General features: G+C 45.8%; 1 protein-coding gene across 3 annotated transcripts in view; it reads right to left on the bottom strand.

The window, feature by feature from the left end:
• LOC134999678 (ferroxidase HEPHL1-like) overlaps positions 1-19309 on the bottom strand; it is a 164967-nt gene that overhangs the window by 122573 nt on the left and 23085 nt on the right. For 2 of the 3 annotated variants that reach the window (XM_063951443.1, XM_063951441.1), the window contains exon 2: positions 5325-5569. In XM_063951443.1, the coding sequence (XP_063807513.1) occupies positions 5325-5569 (245 nt within the window). Of the gene's footprint in view, positions 1-5324; positions 5570-12692; positions 12783-19309 lie in introns of those variants that run through there. The other variant, XM_063951442.1, reaches the window with a different exon arrangement.

Consider the following 19309-nt stretch of genomic DNA (forward strand, 5'->3'; position numbering starts at 1 on the left):
ACACAGTTCCTCCATAGTACCAGTAGTGCACACTACACAGTTCCTCCATAGTACTCCATAGTACACACCACACAGTTCTTCCATAATACTCTGTAGTACATACAACACAATTCCTACATAGTACTCCGTAGTACACACCCCACAGTTCCTCCATAGTACCCATAGTACACACCGCACAGTTCCTCCATAGTACCCCAAAGTACAGACTACACAGTTCTTCCATAGTACACCACAGTAGACACAGTGCCCCATAGTGTCTTAGTAACATGCAGTATACACAGTGCCTTCATAATACCCTTGTGCTCAACAGTACACACAGTGCTCCCATAGTATTTTAACATCACGCAGGTGCAATGTCTCCAGTGTTTTACATCCTGCGCAACCACAGGGATACTCAAAACTTTGATAATGGACTGATCTGGATCGGATGCGGTGTCTTTTTTCGCAGGCGCTGGGATTTACAAAGTCGCCAGTCTGCGTTTCACTGCAAATTCAGGCAGCTGTGACACTTTAATATTTTCTCACAACCGCTACGTACAATTTCTCAGCTGCAAATGTATATGCATACATTTCTGAATCAGGCACAAAAAGCATACTTGCCTACTCGCTCGGAAATTATGGGAGACTTACGATTTTTCAGGTAGTCACCCACACCAGTGGATCCCCCGCAAACCATCCGCTTCCTAGTGAAGTGAGCAGGATGAGGAGATCATACAGGAAATTGTGGTGCGGAATGCAGGGGGCAGGGTTAAATTATGTTAAATTGTGTCATTTAGCCACACCCCTCCCATGGACCCACAAATAGCAACAATTTGGGGGCAGGAACTAGAGACGTAACATTTAGGCCCTGCTTCCCGAAGTGGCTTCTCCTGGAGAGGAGACATTAAATGTAGGCAACTATGCCAAAAAGTACTTTCAGTATACTGAGCCCCAACAGTACCCCGCATTATACACAGTACTCCCATTGTTTTCAATGCACCATGAAAAGTGCTGTTTGGGTGCCCACACAGCTGACTTTTCGCACATTTCAGCTCGCCACCTCAGGAGGCTATTTGCGCCTGAACGGAGCTGCTCTGTCGGGCAATATGTAGTGGTAGCGGCAGGGAAAAACAATTCCCCCCATAATGTCACTTCATACAGATGTGTCCTCATACGTCCTTGCTGGAATCGTGCTATATACCGCTTGAAGTCACGCCATGCCGTGGCGGGACTCGGTAGCGCAGTGCGTCTTTTTTCCGCAAAAATGTATCTTAGACGCACAAGCAGCTTCTGCTGATTAAAATTATATGCAGCATGCCTATATACTGTGTGTAATAGCGGCTCTATCTGCATCCAAAATGCCACGTTACAGTGTATTCCATGAAAACACTGTAGCATATCAAAAGAAATTTCGTACCAATCATACCGGGTGCTCCCTTCTATAAATCACATATATTTTCGAAATGCAAATCTATATATATAAAAGGCAAAAAAGGAGATTGACTCATCACAAAATCTCTTAAACCACAAGGCCTACAATATTGAAACTTGGCAGGTAGCTTCTCATTATGTCCCAGGTGCTTGCTAAGAACAGGTTTTACAAATGTCACTGCCGATCCACGGAAAATGCCAAAAATGGATGTGTGTGTATGTATGTATGTATGTATGTATGTATGTATGTATGTATGTATGTATGTATGTATGTATGTGTATATGTATGTTCCAGCATAACTCCAGAATGCCTGCAGCAATTTACACCAAACTTGGTACACATATGACTTACAATCTGTGAACAAACATTGTGCGGGTACCACACTCCTGGCACCCCTAGGGGTGAGGCAGCAGCACAGAGTATTTCTGCAGACAGAATAACTCTGGAATGCCTTGCGCAATTTACACCAAACTTGGTACACATATGATTTACAATCTGGGAACAAACACTATAGGGGTAAGACACCACTAGCACCCCTAGGGATGTGGCAGCAGCACAAAGTATTTCAGTCGACAGCATAACTCTGGAATGGCTGGAGCAATTTACACCAAATTATGGTACACATATGACTTACAATCTGGGAACAAACACTGTGGGGGTAAGACACACCTAGCACGCCTAGCGGTGAGACAGCAGCACAGAGTATTTCAGGAAACCGCCTAACTCTGGAATGCCTGGTGCAATTTACACCAAACTTGGTACACATATGACTGACAATCTGGGACCAAACACTGTGGGGGTAACACACCCCAAGCACCCCTAGGGGTGGTCCAGCAGCACAGACTATATCAGGACATGCATGATAAGTCAGTGATGACAGGGCTTCATGTGACAGTGGCGGTGACATGATGTGACATGAGGGGAATGGAGGTAGCAGGAAGCAACATGCTGAGAGTCATATAGTGGGAGGACCAGGGTCCCCAGCAGCACAGAGTATTTTAGGACATGCATGATATGTCAGGCAGGAAAGGGCTGCATGTGACAGGGGCAGTGACATGATGTGAGGAGGGAAATGGAGGTAGCACGAACCCACACAGTGAGAGTTATATACAGTTGTGCTCATAAGTTTACATACCCTAGCAGAATTTGTGATTTTCTGGCCATTTGTCAGAGAATATGAATGATAACTCACAAACTTTTCTTTCACTCATGGTTAGTGGTTGGGTGAAGCCATTTATTGTCAAACAACTGTGTTTACTCTTTTTAAATCATAATGACAACAGAAACTACCCAAATGACCCTGATCAAAAGTTTACATACCCCAGTTCTTAATACCGTGTATTGCCCCCTTTAACATCAATGACAGCTTGAAGTCTTTTGTGGTAGTTGTGGATGAGGCTCTTTATTTTCTCAGATGGTAAAGCTGCCCATTCTTCTTGGCAAAAAGCCTCCAGTTCCTGTAAATTATTGGGCTGTCTTGAATAACTGCACGCTTGAGATCTCCCCAGAGTGGCTCAGAGGTCAGGAGACTGAGATGGCCACTCCAGAACCTTCACTTTATTCTGCTGTAGCCAATGATAGGTTGACTTGGCCTTGTGTTTTGGATCATTGTCATGTTGGAACGTCCAAGTACGTCCCATGCGCAGTTTCCGAGCTGATGAGTGCAAATTTTCCTGCAGTATTTTCTGATAACATGCTGCATTCATCTTGCCATCAATTTTGACCAAGTTTCCAGTGCCTTTGTAGCTCACACATCCTCAAAACATCAGCGATCCACTTCCGTGTTTCACAGTAGGAATGGTGTACCTTTCATCATAGGCCTTGTTGACTCCTCTCCAAATGTAACGTTTATGGTTGTGGCCAAAAAGTTCAATTTTGGTCTCATCACTCCAAATGACTTTGTTCAAGAAATTTTGAGGCTTGTCTCTGTGCTGTTTGGAGTACTGTAAGCGGGATGTTTTGTGGCATTTGCGTAGTAATGGCTTTCTTCTGGCGACTCGACCATGCAGCCCATTTTTCTTCAAATGACTCCTTATTGTGCTTCTTGAAACAGTTACACCACTTATTTTTAGAGAGTCCTGTATTTCAGCTGAAGTTATTGGTGGATTTTTCTTTGCATCCCGAACAATTTTCCTGGCAGTTGTGGCTGAAATTTTTGTTGGTCTACCTGACCGTGATTTGGTTTCCACAGAATCCCTCATTTTCCACTCTTAATTAAAGTTTGAACACTGCTGATTGGCATTCTCAATTGCTTGGATATCTTTTTATATCCCTTTCCTGTTTTATACAGTTCAATTACCTTTTCCTGCAGATCCTTTGACAATTCTTTTGCTTTCCCCATGACTCAGAATCCTGACACGTCAGTGCAGCACTGCATGAAAGATGCAAGGGTCTTTCAGGAGTCCAGAAACTCACTGACCTTTTATACACACACACTGATTACAAGCAAACAGATCACAGGTGAGGATGGTTACCTTTAGTAGCCATTCAAACCCATTTGTGTCAACTTGTGTGCATGTTATCAGGCCAAAATCTCCAGGGTATGTAAACTTTTGATCAGGGTAATTTGGGTACTTTCTGTTGTCATTATGATTTAAAAAGAGTAAACACAGTTGTTTGACAATAAATGCCTTCACCCAACCACTAACAATGAGTGAAAGAAAAGTTTGTGATTTATCATTCATATTCTCTGATAAATGGCCAGAAAATCACAAATTCTGCTAGGGTATGTAAACTTATGAGCACAACTGTAGTGGAAGTAGCAGGGCCCCCCAGCAGCACAGAGTATATCCGGAAATGCATAATGTGCTGCGCTATATAAGAAACTGTAAATAAATAGATAATTTCACAGGGGCACTGACATGATGTGAGGAGGGGAATGGAGACAACAAGAAGCCACAGAGAGAGTTGTATAGTGGGAATAGCAGGGTCCAAAAAGGGGTCCGGCCACTACACAAAGTGGGTCAGGGAAGCAAGATATGCCTATATACTAGATCTCCAACCAACGTCAATTAACGAACTATAATTCTAATTTACCATCCTCATCCCGTCGCGAAGCACGGGTATACAGCTAGTAATCTTAAATAAGATTAAAAAAACATGCAGTGAATAAATTCAATATATTGTATACGTTTTTGTCATAAACTTGTTTCTTTCGCATGTAGTTCCAATTTTAGGTGCTTCTCATATGGATCCCCTTTTCCTTCCCGTTGTTATTCACGGCATCATAGTGAAAAATAGATGATGTGGAGATCTCATGCAATACGTTTTTTTATTTTTCAGACAGATAAAAAAATCCAGACACAGAAATTCCATGTCACACATAAAAATTCCATAAAATGGTCCCCAGGCCAAAAATCATAAAGCACACATTGCACAGGTGAAATCACCAGTATCAGACCAAGATGAGATATTTACCGGAAAGTATAGAGAACTGATCCATTCCTCAACAAGTGTGAACCAAAACCTCCAGATAGCCTCCCAGGAAGCAATTTACTGGGTTCCGATATATAGCCCCTCTGGATCCAACAGCGGTAATTCCCTGTGCACCACCAACGCGTTTCAAGCCTTCCTAGGCCCTTTTTCAAGGTAAAGTGTGCTCATATCCAACTCCACATCGCTTTTATTCCTGGTTCCTCCAATCGGAGTCACACCGCACTCACGCATTATTTGTAACAGAGCACAGATGTAAGATGACACAACTGTAGCAATAACTAAAAATATTTCAGATCAAATGTAATTATAATGTATAGCTCAGTGCTTACATGGAGGGTAAAACATACAGTACTTGAAGACAGCCTTCGCTGTTTGTTGCCCCTGAGCTGCCACTGAATCGGGGGGGGATTTTTTGAGTGATGAATATTGATTGTCAATTTTTGTGCAGTAGAGAAAGACAAACAAAAAACATATTTACCTTCTGAATCCTTTTTGTAGAAGACCCCATGTGGGTGTACAGTATACGGTCTGGAAGCCATATTCTTCAAATGCACAATGATTGTATCTTCTACCTCTGCCTTAATGATTGGGCCGAGAAACCCCAGCCAGGCGGGTTTACCGACCTCCTTAGTGTACTGGCCATCAGTGAATTGTTTGTAGATGGCTTTCTTATAAACGCGTCCTATTCTGTCCCTGCCATTCTCCAGGAACGTTGCTGCATCTCTGGTTAGAAAAATGTATATATAATTAATAAACTACAAAATACACAATAATAATAAAAGCAACAACAAGAAATGTTGACAAAAACTATACACTATATTGTAAGTGGACATCCTCCACTGCACATATACGTATATAATTCTTTTTAACAGTTACTTATATAGCATCTGCATATTCTGTTTTGCTTTACATTTCAGAACAAAACTGTAATACAATGATACTGGGTACTGACAAGTAGACAGAGATAAGAGAGGTCCATACACGCAGACATACAGCCTATAGTATAACAGTATTATGATACATGAGGATACATGCTATACATTGCATACTGATCCAGACTATATGAGTATATGATCCTGTCACACTACAATGTTAGACTGGGGTCTAACAACTGTGTAGAAGGAGGACATAAGTATAATAGCTTATAGACATTTTGTGTGTGGTTCAGGGTTTGATAAGTGGCCTGAAGAGGTGAAGGGACACCTGAAGATTGCAAATAAAGAAGACATTCCTGTTGTGCAAGTGAGAGTATTCCACAGAGTGGGTGCTTTCCCTTCACTGTATTACGTCTTTGGACACTTTCGAAATGACTCTAAAGAGTGTAACATGTTAACTGAGTACACCAGAGTACAACTTTTTCTTTTCAGATGTCTGGACAGAGAGCATGGCCAGGGGTGTTAGCAAAACCACATTTTATATGCCTCAGAGCACCCTCATGCCCCTTATATGTCTCACAGCCCCCTCATGCCCCATACATGCCTCAGAGCCCCCTTGTGCTCCTTTTATTTGTCAAAGCGCCCTCATGCCCCTTATATGTCTCAGAACCCCCTCATGTACCTTACATGCCTCAGAGTCCCCTCATGCTCCTTATATTTGTCAAAGCCCTCTCATGCCCCTTAAATGTCTCACAGTCACCTCATGACTCTTATATGTCTCAGAAACCCCTCATGCCCCTTATATGCCTAAGCCCTCTCTTGCCCTTTATATGCATCAGAGCCCCCTCATATGCCTCAGAGCCCCCTTATTTCCCTTTATATGCCTCAGAGTCCCTTATGTCTCTTTATAAGCCTCAAAGCCCCACCATGCCCTGTTATATGCCTTAAAACCCCGGCATGCCCCTTTATATGCCTCAGAGCCCCATCATGCCTCTTACATGCCTCAGATCCCCCTCATGACCCTTTATGTGCCATAGACTGCCCTGCTACCCCCATGTAATGTCACCCTATGCACTACACCCTCACCCAGACACAGGACATGTACATTTATTTATATTACCAGTTATTTATATAGCGCACACATATTCCGCAGCGCTTTACAGAGAATATTTGGCCATTCACCTCAGTCCCTGCCCCAGTGGAGCTTACAATCTGTATTCCCTACCACATGTACACGCACACACATTCACACCAGGGTTAATTTTGTTGGGAGCCAATTAACCTACCAGTATATTTTTGGATTGTGGGAGGAAACCGGAGAACCCGGAGGAAACCCACGCAAGCACGGGGAGAATATACAAACTCCACACAGTTAGTGCCATGGTGGGAATCGAACCCATGACATGTACATGATTACATCTCCCATATTACCTGACAAACCCCTCTTCCACACCCATGTAATTTCACCCTAAATACTACACGCTCCCATAGAGTTCCACAAACACACAATCACACTGCACTCACACACACAAATAAAAAAAATACCACAGGACTTGAATAAAACATGAAAAAAGACTATATGAAAAACACACCTGAAATAGACAAATGCAGAACAAGAAACAAGACAACTTATTAGCAATTACTTAGCAATCTTTTTATATCTTTCTCCTAATACTTTCCCAGAACTTTCTCCTTCACCACTTACATTCATCACAAACCCACACAATAAGAGCTCTTAAAGTAGCTTGTCTTTGTTGTGGATTGCTTCTTTGAGATCTTGTACCGGGAAGCAGTTATCTTCCCAACGGGTCCCGAAGGACGCCGCAATTCCGGCGTCTAGACACCAACGCCGCACAGAATACCGGCTTCACAATACTGACAGCCGGCATCCCGATCGTCCTGACAGCGCTGGCGTCCTGCCGCAGAGGAGGGGGGGGGGGGGGGTTTAGGCAGGAGAAGGGGGGTAAGGGTGCAGGGCCTGGAAGGTTAGGGACCGGGTAGGGAGGGTTAGGCACAAAGAAGGGGAGGTTATCGTTAGGCATCACGGTGGGAGGGTTTGGGTTAGGCACCACCCAGGAGGATTAGGCACCACTGGGGAGGGTTAGGTTTAGGCACCCACCACAGGGGGTTAGGGACCAGGGTAGGGGGCAAGGGAAAATTAGGGTAGTTTACAGGGAGCTGTCGGGATTCTGATGGATGGGATTCCGCTGTCGGTATACTGACCGCTGGCATCCTGTCAATCGGGAAATCATACTGAAACCCTTGTACCCAACCTTGTGCCACAAATTTTTGATTAGGTTAAGATCAAGGGACTCTCCAGGCCAATTCAGCAACCTGATGTTACACGCAAATCAATTACATTTCTTTACAATGTTTGCTCCATGGCATGGTCCATTGTCATCTTGAAAAACAAAATCCGGAAACATTTATTTTGCAGAGCGAAGCATTCATGTCTCCAGTGTTGTGATATCGTTCACCACGTTCATTATTCGTACCACAATTTAAGGACATCCAACACCAGTGGCTGACAAGCGTCCCCAGACGATGACTTTTAATGGACACTTCACAGTTATGTTATGATACTCAGGACCAAATTCTTTGCATGGAAATCATCATACATGTTGTAAAGGCAGAAGTGACTTAGCAATTAAAATAACTTTCTGCCATTGTTCAAGGCCAGTTGAGGCCTCCTTTGATACGGCCCTCCATCCTTTGAGACCAATCTTTTTAAGTCTTAGACACACCATTTGTGTTGACACTCAGGGGTGGATTGGCCATAGGGCTCACCAACATGTTTGTGGCCCTGTTTTGTGTGTTGTCATGTGGCCCCACCCCCCACATGACAGGCAGCACACCGCACTCAGAACACTGCATTGTCCCCATTTATTCTGCTATTCCATCTCTGCAGTACTGCAAATCTGCCATCCAGTGATGCTGCCATGGCTACACGGTATGTTATGACCCTTGTGCTGCCCATGTCGGGCCATGTCTACAAAATTTTACAGGGCCACTTTTAGTTACCAATCCGCCCCTGGTCTCAGACACAACTGCAGCAGAAGACGCAAGGAAGGCCGCAATTGCGTACAATCGGGCCCTATGAGAAGGGATCCCACCCCCCTCAACAGACCGCACCCCCATTAGGGTCACATCCATAAAATTTCCCGGGCTGGTTTTCCATCCCAATCCGTCCCTGTTGACACTCTTAAAGATCCAATTTGCCTTTGCCGACCATTAGGAGAGCAAATATGGAGATGTCACATGACAATTGTTTAAGTTAATTGGTAGCAAAGTGTGATCCAGATCTTGGTTTATCATCATATAGATCCAATCTCCTTAAATTTAGCAAGTGTTCTGGCAACAATAAACTGGCTAATGGCCTCCAGAATATAATTCCTCAATGAGCATGATCACCTGAACACAGTATTCTTTGTTTAAGCAGATCAGAGGCTTCATTGCTTATAGAGAAAATACACTTTGAATGTGTAAAAAAAGAGCACACATGGCATATATATACCTGCTTATATTCTCTGATTGGTGAGAATTATGCTACATGTTATCCCCTGTTCATATTATGCCAAAATGTAGTGCCCCCCATTCATATTATGCCACATTGTTGTGTGAACAGTTCACATTATGCCACACAGTGTCCCAAGTTCACATGATGATGCCACGCAGTGTCCCCAGTTCACAGGGCTCCCGGTTACCACGTTCCTTGACCGCGGACACTTTCTTCTATTGTACCATGCACACCAAATCTGCTGCACACAATCCACACTGTCCCTTTCTACTAGTGTTGGCCTGAAAAAAAGGGATAGTCTACAAACTACTCTCCACTATCTAGAGCAGTGATTTTCAACCTTTTTCAATTCACGGCAGATCGAACAAGTTTCTAAAATTGGCAAGACACACCATCATTACCTCACAGGAAAAAAAACACACATTGACCCCCCAGGGGAAAAAACACACATACATTGGTCCCCATGTGGAAAGAACACTGGCCTTCCCAACAATTCCATATATTGCCCCCTATAGTAATTCCACACATTGGCCCCCACAGTAATTCCACACATCCACCCCCCCCCCCCCCCCCCCCCCGTAGTAATAGCACACATTGGCCCACAGATCATTTAAATAAATAAAAATACACTGGCCCCTGCCTGTGACTCAGTAGATGTGAAGCTCAGTTACAGACTTAAGGTGGGTACACACGGAACGATTAGAGCTACGATGTGGGTGTTCCCGATCATTTGTAACAACACTTTGTGTACATCGTTGCGTGTGTACAGTATGCCGGATATCGATGGCGATGCACGCACCTGTGGGTCGCTAACGACAGCCCCATATCTTTTGAACATGCAAGAAGATCTGAGGCTGTCGTTAACGATACCGCCTCTGCAGCCGGCACCGCCAAGTGTGTATGTACTTGCCCGCTGGGCACAATGTGTCGTTCAGTGACACATCGTGCTGTGTATATGGACCTTTACAGTAGATTTCCCTCTTCCTCCCTTAGTGGCGGGAGTTTTTAATGCAGACACAGTGTCAAGTGTATGTCAAGACCATTGGTGTTTCTATAATGTGTGCGGTGCAATGTGATACTACCAAGGTAAGGTAAGTAGGTGGTAGTGAAGTGTCCGTGCTGATGTTGACTTCTTCCAGATCTCACCTACAGGCTTCAGGTAGAAGGACCAAATAAATACCACACGTTAGGACGGTGGCTATTTGTTTCTTTGTTTGGAACAATGACTGCTCACCGCTGTAGGTTTAACTTTGTAAGTTAGCAAGGTGCAACACACTGCTTTTTATCACTTGATGTCCATACTGTGCTTCACACTGATGTGAGGGGCAAGGGGTGAACTACCCTTGACTGAGCTGACCCAGTTCCCTGGGGGGCTGTGTGGGCAGGGAGAATTATACTGGATTAACTCCCCATTCTTAGGGTTCAGATGCAGTTACTCTGGGCGGGATGTACTAAACGGAAAAGGCGGTAAAGCTCCCGTTTTGTGGGATTTTACCGTATTTTCATATGTACTAAGACCCGGCCGCCGGGTTTTCACCGCCAAGGGTATCACCATTTTTTGATGGCGATACCCTACAGAAGCCTATGGGCTTCTTTCGCACCAGCCGACTAGCGTCGCACTTGCCGACCCCCTCCCCCCCCCCCCTCCTGTGTCCAGCCAGCAGGCACCGATCCCCCAGCTCCTTCTCCCCCTCAGCACAGCCATCACACCCTCCAACTGTACCTTTTTAATAGGTACAGTACCTTTTTTTCATGGTCTGTACCGATTTTTGGCTCTCCAAACTTCCATTGAAAGTATAGGAAAAGGGGCGTGGCCACACCCCCTTTACCCGCGGCCACACCCCCTTTTCGGATTTGTACCGATTTTTCAGTGTAAAATGTTGGAGGGTATGAGCCATTTCTGCTTCCGGTTGCAGGGGGGAGGAGCCCGGGGACTGCCTGTCCATGTCACCTCCCGGGGCAGGGAGGTGACGGACCCCACAGAGACCCCCCGCACACCATCTGACAGGTATCATGGGGGGGCTCTGTCACCGCATTGCGATGTTAATCGCATATGTTAGTACATATGCGATCAGCATAGCTGCGGTGGACGTCTATGTATGTTAATACATCCCGCCCTCTCTCTCTCTCACGGTTTCTCTTTAGCTGCTCAGTACATAAATTAGAAGTGGCTTAGCAGCCCTTTTTATATGACACAGGACATACCCTCCAACATTTTACACATAAAAAGCGGTACAAATTAGAAAAGGGGCGTGGCCTCAGGTAAAGGGGGAGTGACCACGTCCCTTTTCCTATACTTTCAATGGAAGTTTGGAGAGCCACAAATCGGTACAGACCATAAAAAAAGGTAATGTACCTATTAAAAAGGTACAGTTGGAGGGTATAACAGGATCAGTCTGTAACTAAGGCACGCTGACTACAAATAGTTCTGTCAGGCTGGCCTTGCCTTCTGTCTGTCTGAATAGCTGTGCGTTACATAGTTTATGTTGAGGTGCTCTGGGACTTGCGGCACCTGACCATTTGGCACACTTGTCTCCACTGTCAGCAACTTCCTGTAACAGTGCAGTCTCTCCCCTCACACCATCCCCCATCTCCTCAGGCAGCTCCTCAGCAATCACCTCAGGAGGTAACTCCACCTCTCTAGTCTTCCCGCCCAGTGGCAGCCAATCAAACGTGTTCAAGGCTTTGCACTCACCCTGGCTGCGGTCCTCACACTACTAGGTTGTCAGGAATCAGCGTTCAGTGGTATCTCACTTACCAGCACGCTGGTGTGCAGGCCTCCGGAGGTCACGGCCCCAGTTTGCTGCTGCATGAATGCCCTGTCCGCAAAGCGCAGTGCCCATTGTCACTGTGTACCCCTGAAGTCCATCCAGCGTGTACCCCGCTGTGTGCCCGCCATCTGTACAGCATGGGAGCTGCCATGACACTTGCGGTCAGCTGACCTGCAACACTCAATCCTGCGCTGTGTCTGCACACATGATTCAAGCATCCAATGCCTACTGACCAGGGGGTATAAATCCAGAACATCGGCTCAGTCTCATCGCCTTGAACAAAGCATCACAACCAGTGCACAGCGGCTCCTGGCTTCAGTCTCCTGTCTCCAGTGATTTCCTAGCTCCAGTGTCTCTGTGGAACTACAGGCACCAGCCATCCAGCTCTGCTACAACTCCTTCCACAGTCTGTTTCCACTTCTACATCAGTAAGAGACTATCTCCAGGTGCTGACTCACCGTTCTCACCTGTGTGTTGTTAATCTGCATTTAGCACTGTGCTATTGCATCCAGCACTTAAAACAACCAGCTTGTATATTACCAACTGTCTCCTGCTATAGCCTTGCTTGGCTCTGTGGACTTGTGTATATCTACTGACTGTGTGAATCTATTGCAGTCGGTTTCCATACCAATTACCGGAGTTACTTATTGCCTGTAAATACTGCCATCGGTTGCATTACTTACCTACTGCATATTGATCCTGTTACCATCGGCTTCCAAGTCGGCCATCAATATTCACCATCGGCTTCCAGGCCGATCATTGCTGTTTGGTAACCACATTGGTCTCCAGACCAGCCCATTACCTGTGACTGTTATTATACCTCTGACAGCTTCCTTGCTAAAAGTCACCTGTATTGCCATTTGCTCCAGTTGCTGTTTAAACCTCTATGTGCTAAATAAACATCATTGCACACATGCACAGGAACTTACTGCAGCCTCCTCGTTTCCTCCACCGCACCACCACTGACCCACTAGTGCCCCCTCCTGGAACAGACACAGATACAGACCTGACATAGGTCCTAGTGCCCACTATATTCCTCTGGTTTTCTAATGTCACCACTCTGAGGGGCCTGTTAACCCCCGAAGCACCTGCTCCTTTATTGTCAGCAGCTGTCATTAAGGGGTTATAGAGGCACCTAATTTAGTCATTAAATGAGGGTCCACAGTGGGGTGCCACACACACAAGCCCCTGGGTAGGGGGGCTGACACGCCACACACACTGCACTCATGTTTTATTACTTCTGTTTCCAGAGTCCCACGCCGTAGCAGCAGCCGCGGTAAAAACATCACTGTCAAAATGGCCGCTGTGCATGCACAGTAGTGACTAGTCTCCGGAACATGGCGGGAACCATGTTTCCAGAGACCTGCACATGCGCAGTAGTCTCTGGCACAATGCCAGATACTATTGCGACATGGAGAGGAGGGCGCCCACCCAGACTGCCCCTGGTCAAGACAGGACAGGCAGTGAGGAACAGGGAGCAGGACTAGGTGGGCGGGCAGGCAGGCGTACGTGACCTATGGGCATAAGCAGCATTCTTTAAAATGGGGGGGCGTGTGGCCATCATTTTGAAGGCGTGATGGGTCCAGGGTCATCAGGAGCAGACTTAGTGGACCCGGGTGTCTGGATCCAACTGCTGATTGGTGCCTAAAAACATTGCAAATCTCGGCCGGTCCCAATGGTTGCGATACTGACCTGAGGCTACGTCCTCAGATGCAGCACTCGGACCTTGCAAATACATGCAGGAGGCATCCTGCTACAGACGCCTCCTGCTGCAATTGAATTTTAACTATATTGAATTGAACAGCCGCTTCCTTGCAGCAGCGCAATTCCATAGAAACATGAATTAGGTGTAATACCCTATATCTGTAGGGAGTTTTTTTTTTTTTTCTCCCCCTTTCTTTTTCTTCTCAGGTAATAGAGCCTTTTCACACTTTAGGGACGCAAACGGCCCATAAATTAACAAGGGTTGTGTGATTGATGCCTGCCAACTCTTGACACCAAGGAAAACAAATGGGCATCTCAAACCTCCCACACATATTTCCTTCCTCAGCAACAGCCAGCCTCGGGAAATGAAGCCAGCAACGATTGGATTCCCTGCAGTTGCAGGGCAGAAGAGCCCAGAGTTTGGCGCCTTCAGCTCTCTGAAATTGTCCCCCCCGGCCTCAGTAACAATAAGCCAGGGAATGGGGGCCCCGTGCCTATTGGACCCCTGAAGTTGCAGGGGAAAAGGACTCTAGGGCGGGAGACGACCGACGACAACATCCAGTGAACAGAGAGACCGTGGGTGGAGTAGAAGAGACCTGGACCGAGCTGCTGCCCTGGAGAGAAGCCGTCGAGGAGTGCCACGTCAGGAGCCGCGCGGGAGGACGGGAGCCGTTACAAGCGCCAGGTGACCGGACCCAGGGGATGGTGCCGCGGAACATCAAAGACGGAAGAGGAGGCAGTGCGCAGGACAACTTCAAAGAGAGGACCCCAGCGAGGACCCCTGGAGAGAAGACCGGAGCCTGCGTGAAAAAGACGAGAGGACCCCACCGGAGAGCAGAGGATATCACAAGCTGCCAGAAAGAGGTGCCCGGATCGCGGAGCCCAGGACAAGGATGCATCCCCGGTGCGGTGCTCTGCATCCCGGGTGGCGCCGAAGACGAAGACCAGGTCGGAGGTGGCACAAGCGCCGTAGCAGGGGGTGAGAAACCTGTTAAATCCTTCCGCTGCAAGACTCTGCCATATGGGGTTAGTTCTAAAAAGGGGGTATTCTCCCGTTTGTTAGTGCCCGAACTAATTAGCCCTTCCGCTGCTTGAACTCTGCAAAGAGGGGACATAGTATTTGTAAAGGGGGGTAGACATCCCTAAGATCCCCAGGGTCCTGTTATTTATCCCCTTCCGCTGCGGGAACTCTGCATTGGGGGACACATTATTTAATACAGAGTAGGCACCCCTTCTGTTAGTGAGAGGGGTATACTGATAGTTCTTTTTATGCAAGCTCCGCCCAGCAGTGTGAAAGCTAATGTTAATGCATTTATCTGCTATTAAGGAATGCTGGTACTGATAGTTCTTTTTATGCAAGCTCCGCCCAGCAGTGTGAAAGCTAATGTTAATGCATTTATCTGCTATTAAGGAATGCTGGTACTGATAGTTCTTTTTATGCAAGCTCCGCCCAGCAGTGTGAAAGCTAATGTTAATGCATTTATCTGCTATTAAGGAATGCTGGTACTGATAGTTCTTTTTATGCAAGCTCCGCCCAGCAGTGTGAAAGCTAATGTTAATGCATTTATCTGCTATTAAGGAATGCTGGTACTGATAGTTCTTTTTATGCAAGCTCCACCCAGCAGTGTGAAAGCTAATGTTAATGCATTTATCTGCTATTAAGGAATGCTGGTACTGATAGTTAATTTATGCAAGCTCCGCCCAGCAGTGTGAAAGTTAATGTTAATGCATTTATCTGCTATTAAGGAATGCTGGTACTGATAGTTCTTTTTATGCAAGCTCCGCCCAGCAGTGTGAAAGCTAATGTTAATGCATTTATCTGCTATTAAGGAATGCTGGTACTGATAGTTCTTTTTTATGCAAGCTCCGCCCAGCAGTGTGAAAGCTAATGTTAATGCATTTATCTGCTATTAAGGAATGCTGGTACTGATAGTTCTTTTATTGCAAGTTCCGCCCAGCAGTGTGAAAGCTAATGTTAATGCATTTATCTGCTATTAAGGAATGCTGGTACTGATAGTTCTTTTTATGCAAGCTCCGCCCAGCAGTGTGAAAGCTAATGTTAATGCATTTATCTGCTATTAAGGAATGCTGGTACTGATAGTTCTTTTTATGCAAGCTCCGCCCAGCAGTGTGAAAGCTAATGTTAATGCATTTATCTGCTATTAAGGAATGCTGGTACTGATAGTTCTTTTTATGCAAGCTCCGCCCAGCAGTGTGAAAGCTAATGTTAATGCATTTATCCGCTACTAAGGAACGCTGGTTACCTGAGACTGTTGTTAACAAGCCATAACCAGCCTGCTTTAATTGTGCACAAGTTCCTGCTTACCTACTACCTGTATTGCTGACGCTGGTTACCTGAGACTATTATTTAGAAGCCATAACCAGCCTGCTTCAATTGTGCAACAGTTACCTGCTTACCTGCCACCTGTATTGCCAACGCTGGTTACCTGAGACTGTTATTTAGAAGCCATAACCAGCCTGCTTCAATTGTGCGCCAGTTACCTGTTTACCTGCCACCTGCATTGCCAACGCTGGTTACCTGAGACTGTCGTTTAATAGCCATAACCAGCCTGCTTTAATCGTGCACAAGTTGCTGCTTACCTGCTACCTGTATTGCTGACGCTGGTTACCTGAGACTGTTGTTTAGTAGCCATAACCAGCCTGCTTTAATTGTGCACAAGTTACCTGCTTACCTGCTACTTGTATTGCTAACGCTGGTTACCTGAGACTGTCGTTTAATAGCCATAACCAGCCTGCTTTAATCGTGCACAAGTTCCTGCTTACCTGCTACTTGTATTGCTAACGCTGGTTACCTGAGACTGTTGTTTAGTAGCCATAACCAGCCTGCTTTAATTGTGCACAAGTTACCTGCTTACCTGCTACTTGTATTGCTAACACTGGTTACCTGAGACTGTCGTTTAATAGCCATAACCAGCCTGCTTTAATCGTGCACAAGTTCCTGCTTACCTGCTATCTGTATTGCTGACGCTGGTTACCTGAGACTATTATTTAGAAGCCATAACCAGCCTGCTTCAATTGTGCGCCAGTTACCTGTTTACCTGCCACCTGCATTGCTAACGCTGGTTACCTGAGACTGTTATTTAGAAGCCATAACCAGCCTGCTTCAATTGTGCGCCAGTTACCTGCTTCCTGTATTGCTAACGCTGGTTACCTGAGACTGTTATTTAGAAGCCATAACCAGCCTGCTTCAATTGTGCGCCAGTTACCTGTTTATTTGCCACCTGTATCACTAATGCTGGTTATCTGAGTCCGATATATAGAAGAGCCTTAACTATCCTGCTCTCATCAATAACTTATTGTTTTTTTTTTTTATTTATTTTTGTTTACCTGGCTCTATTCTATATCCTGTAGTAGTGCTTGTGCTGGGTGTAAACAACTGTTTGGGATGTAATTCTGTTATTATTTACAGAAGAAATAAAATCGTGTTGTACGCATTACATGTCAGTTGGTGTCTGCATTTCAAAAGGGAACTAGAACGCTTGCCTCTCTGTCACGGGGTGCTGGTACAGCAAGATAGTGGAGTGCCCTCAGCAAGGGATTAAGATTTTCCAGCATACCTGCGGACTGGGGGGTTATATAATCATTTTCTGGCGTCACGAACAGGATCAGAGACTTCTGGCAAGCCAGTTCCCACAGACACAATGGATAAAGAATCACCAGCTTCAAGCAGTGGCGGCGCCCAGGAAGGGGCGAACGTTTTGACCCCAATAACAATGCCTTATTATTTCGGTGCACCTTGGCTTCCTAGTTACTCTGGGGAAGTGGAAAATAGAGGAATTGAAAATTTCAAAGACTTTAAAGCAAAATTGAGTTCAATGTTTAAACTGTACTCCCTCACCGAAAGCCAAAAGGTTGAAGTAATAAAAGGACAATTAAAGGGGTCCGCTTTAAGAGAAGTCATCTCATGGCCTGACCGGGAGAAAAAAACGGTGGAACAAGTATTTGAGAGATTGGCACGAATATTCGAGATTAAAACCCTCTCTGAATTAAAGACACGGTTTTATGCTAGGACGCAACAACATGGGGAATCGGTACGTGATTTTGCACTGAGTCTGCAAGAAGCTTTGAAAGCTATCCAACAAATGGATTCCGAGGAAGTCCGAGATGTGGATAAAACTCTGATCGACCAGTTTATTGAGGGAATAAGAGAGGAAAGCGCCAAGTCCCAGCTTAAATTGTTACAGAATCAAGCACCAGACTAAACTTTTTTGGACTTTAAAGAGACCGCCATAAAGATCTTAGGAACCAGTGCTGATAAACGTGAATGCTCACCCCGCCCACACGTGACTTCTACCGTGCAACATGAACATCCAGCCACAAGTAATACCGTTGACGCCCTAAGTAAACAAGTTGCGGAACTAGCTCGAGAAGTTAAGGCCTGGAGAGATCAATCACGAGAAAACTCGGGAAATTGGAGAGTAGAACGACAAAGAAATTGGAGACCTGCGCAAAGGTCCTTCGGAGATAATTGGAGATCTCCCACTAGGTTTGGGAGACGCTCAACAGACCAATTCGATCAACAGGGGCGGCCCATTTGTCGCAGGTGTCAGCAAAGCGGACACATAGAACGACAGTGCCGATCGGAGGCTTTAAACTCGGAAATCCCGCGGCAGCGGACTGACCCTCGGGAGACTTCCAACAATTAGGTCCAAGAAGAAAAATGAACCGAATGAAGTATGTAGGACAATGCCCCAGTCTTGGGATATGTATTAACGGAATAGAGATTTCGGCTTTATTGGATACCGGATCACAAGTAACAACGATACAATGGAATACGTTTTGTGAACATTGGCAAGAAAAGGATCTCATCCCACCACCTCCGAATTGGTTAAATTTATTGGCCAGTGATGGTCAGCAAATCCCCTGCCGTGGCTACTGGGAGTGTGACATTCAAATAGGTGACACATGTCTACGTCAACAAGGATGTGTCATCACTGCGGGTACCCCCTTCTCATCTACGTTGGTGATATTAGGAATGAACGTATTGCAACACTGCCCCAATGAGTTAGTAAATGCTCTGCGAAGAGAAGCGGAGGTCTGCTCAGCGCAGGACAAGAGGAGTTTCGAAAGAGTGATGAAAACATTACGAGCACAACAGAACTTCACCAGTGCTAGTGGACATGTGGGGAAAGTAAGAGTTGCCGAACACCATGCTGTCACACTAGAACCCAACACTGAGACCGTATTATGGTGTAAAAGCAAAATCGGCCCTCGCGGACGAGATTATGAAGCCTTAGTCGAACCAGATTTCAGGAAAACATCCTCACAGGCCTTGGTCGCTAAGAGCATAGTGTATGTTAAACAAGGGAAGTTGCCCGTTCGGTTCCTCAACCCGTTTGATCATCCGATCTACCTTTACCGAAACCAGGTAGTTGCTACATTAACTAATGTGACTTTTCAGAACATCTATCCCGTACCCGGCTCAGGTACGCAGTTGAGTTCTCGGACAGCGGGGGATGTACAAGATATGAATGACTCGCCATGGTGGGAGAATATAGAAATAGGCACCCCGGACACTCCCGAAGAACACAGGAACAGAATATTGGAGGTAGTTAAAGAGAATCAGGCGGCGTTC

Source organism: Pseudophryne corroboree, chromosome 2 (genome assembly GCF_028390025.1).
Source record: "Pseudophryne corroboree isolate aPseCor3 chromosome 2, aPseCor3.hap2, whole genome shotgun sequence".
NCBI classification, from domain to species: Eukaryota; Metazoa; Chordata; class Amphibia; order Anura; family Myobatrachidae; genus Pseudophryne; species Pseudophryne corroboree.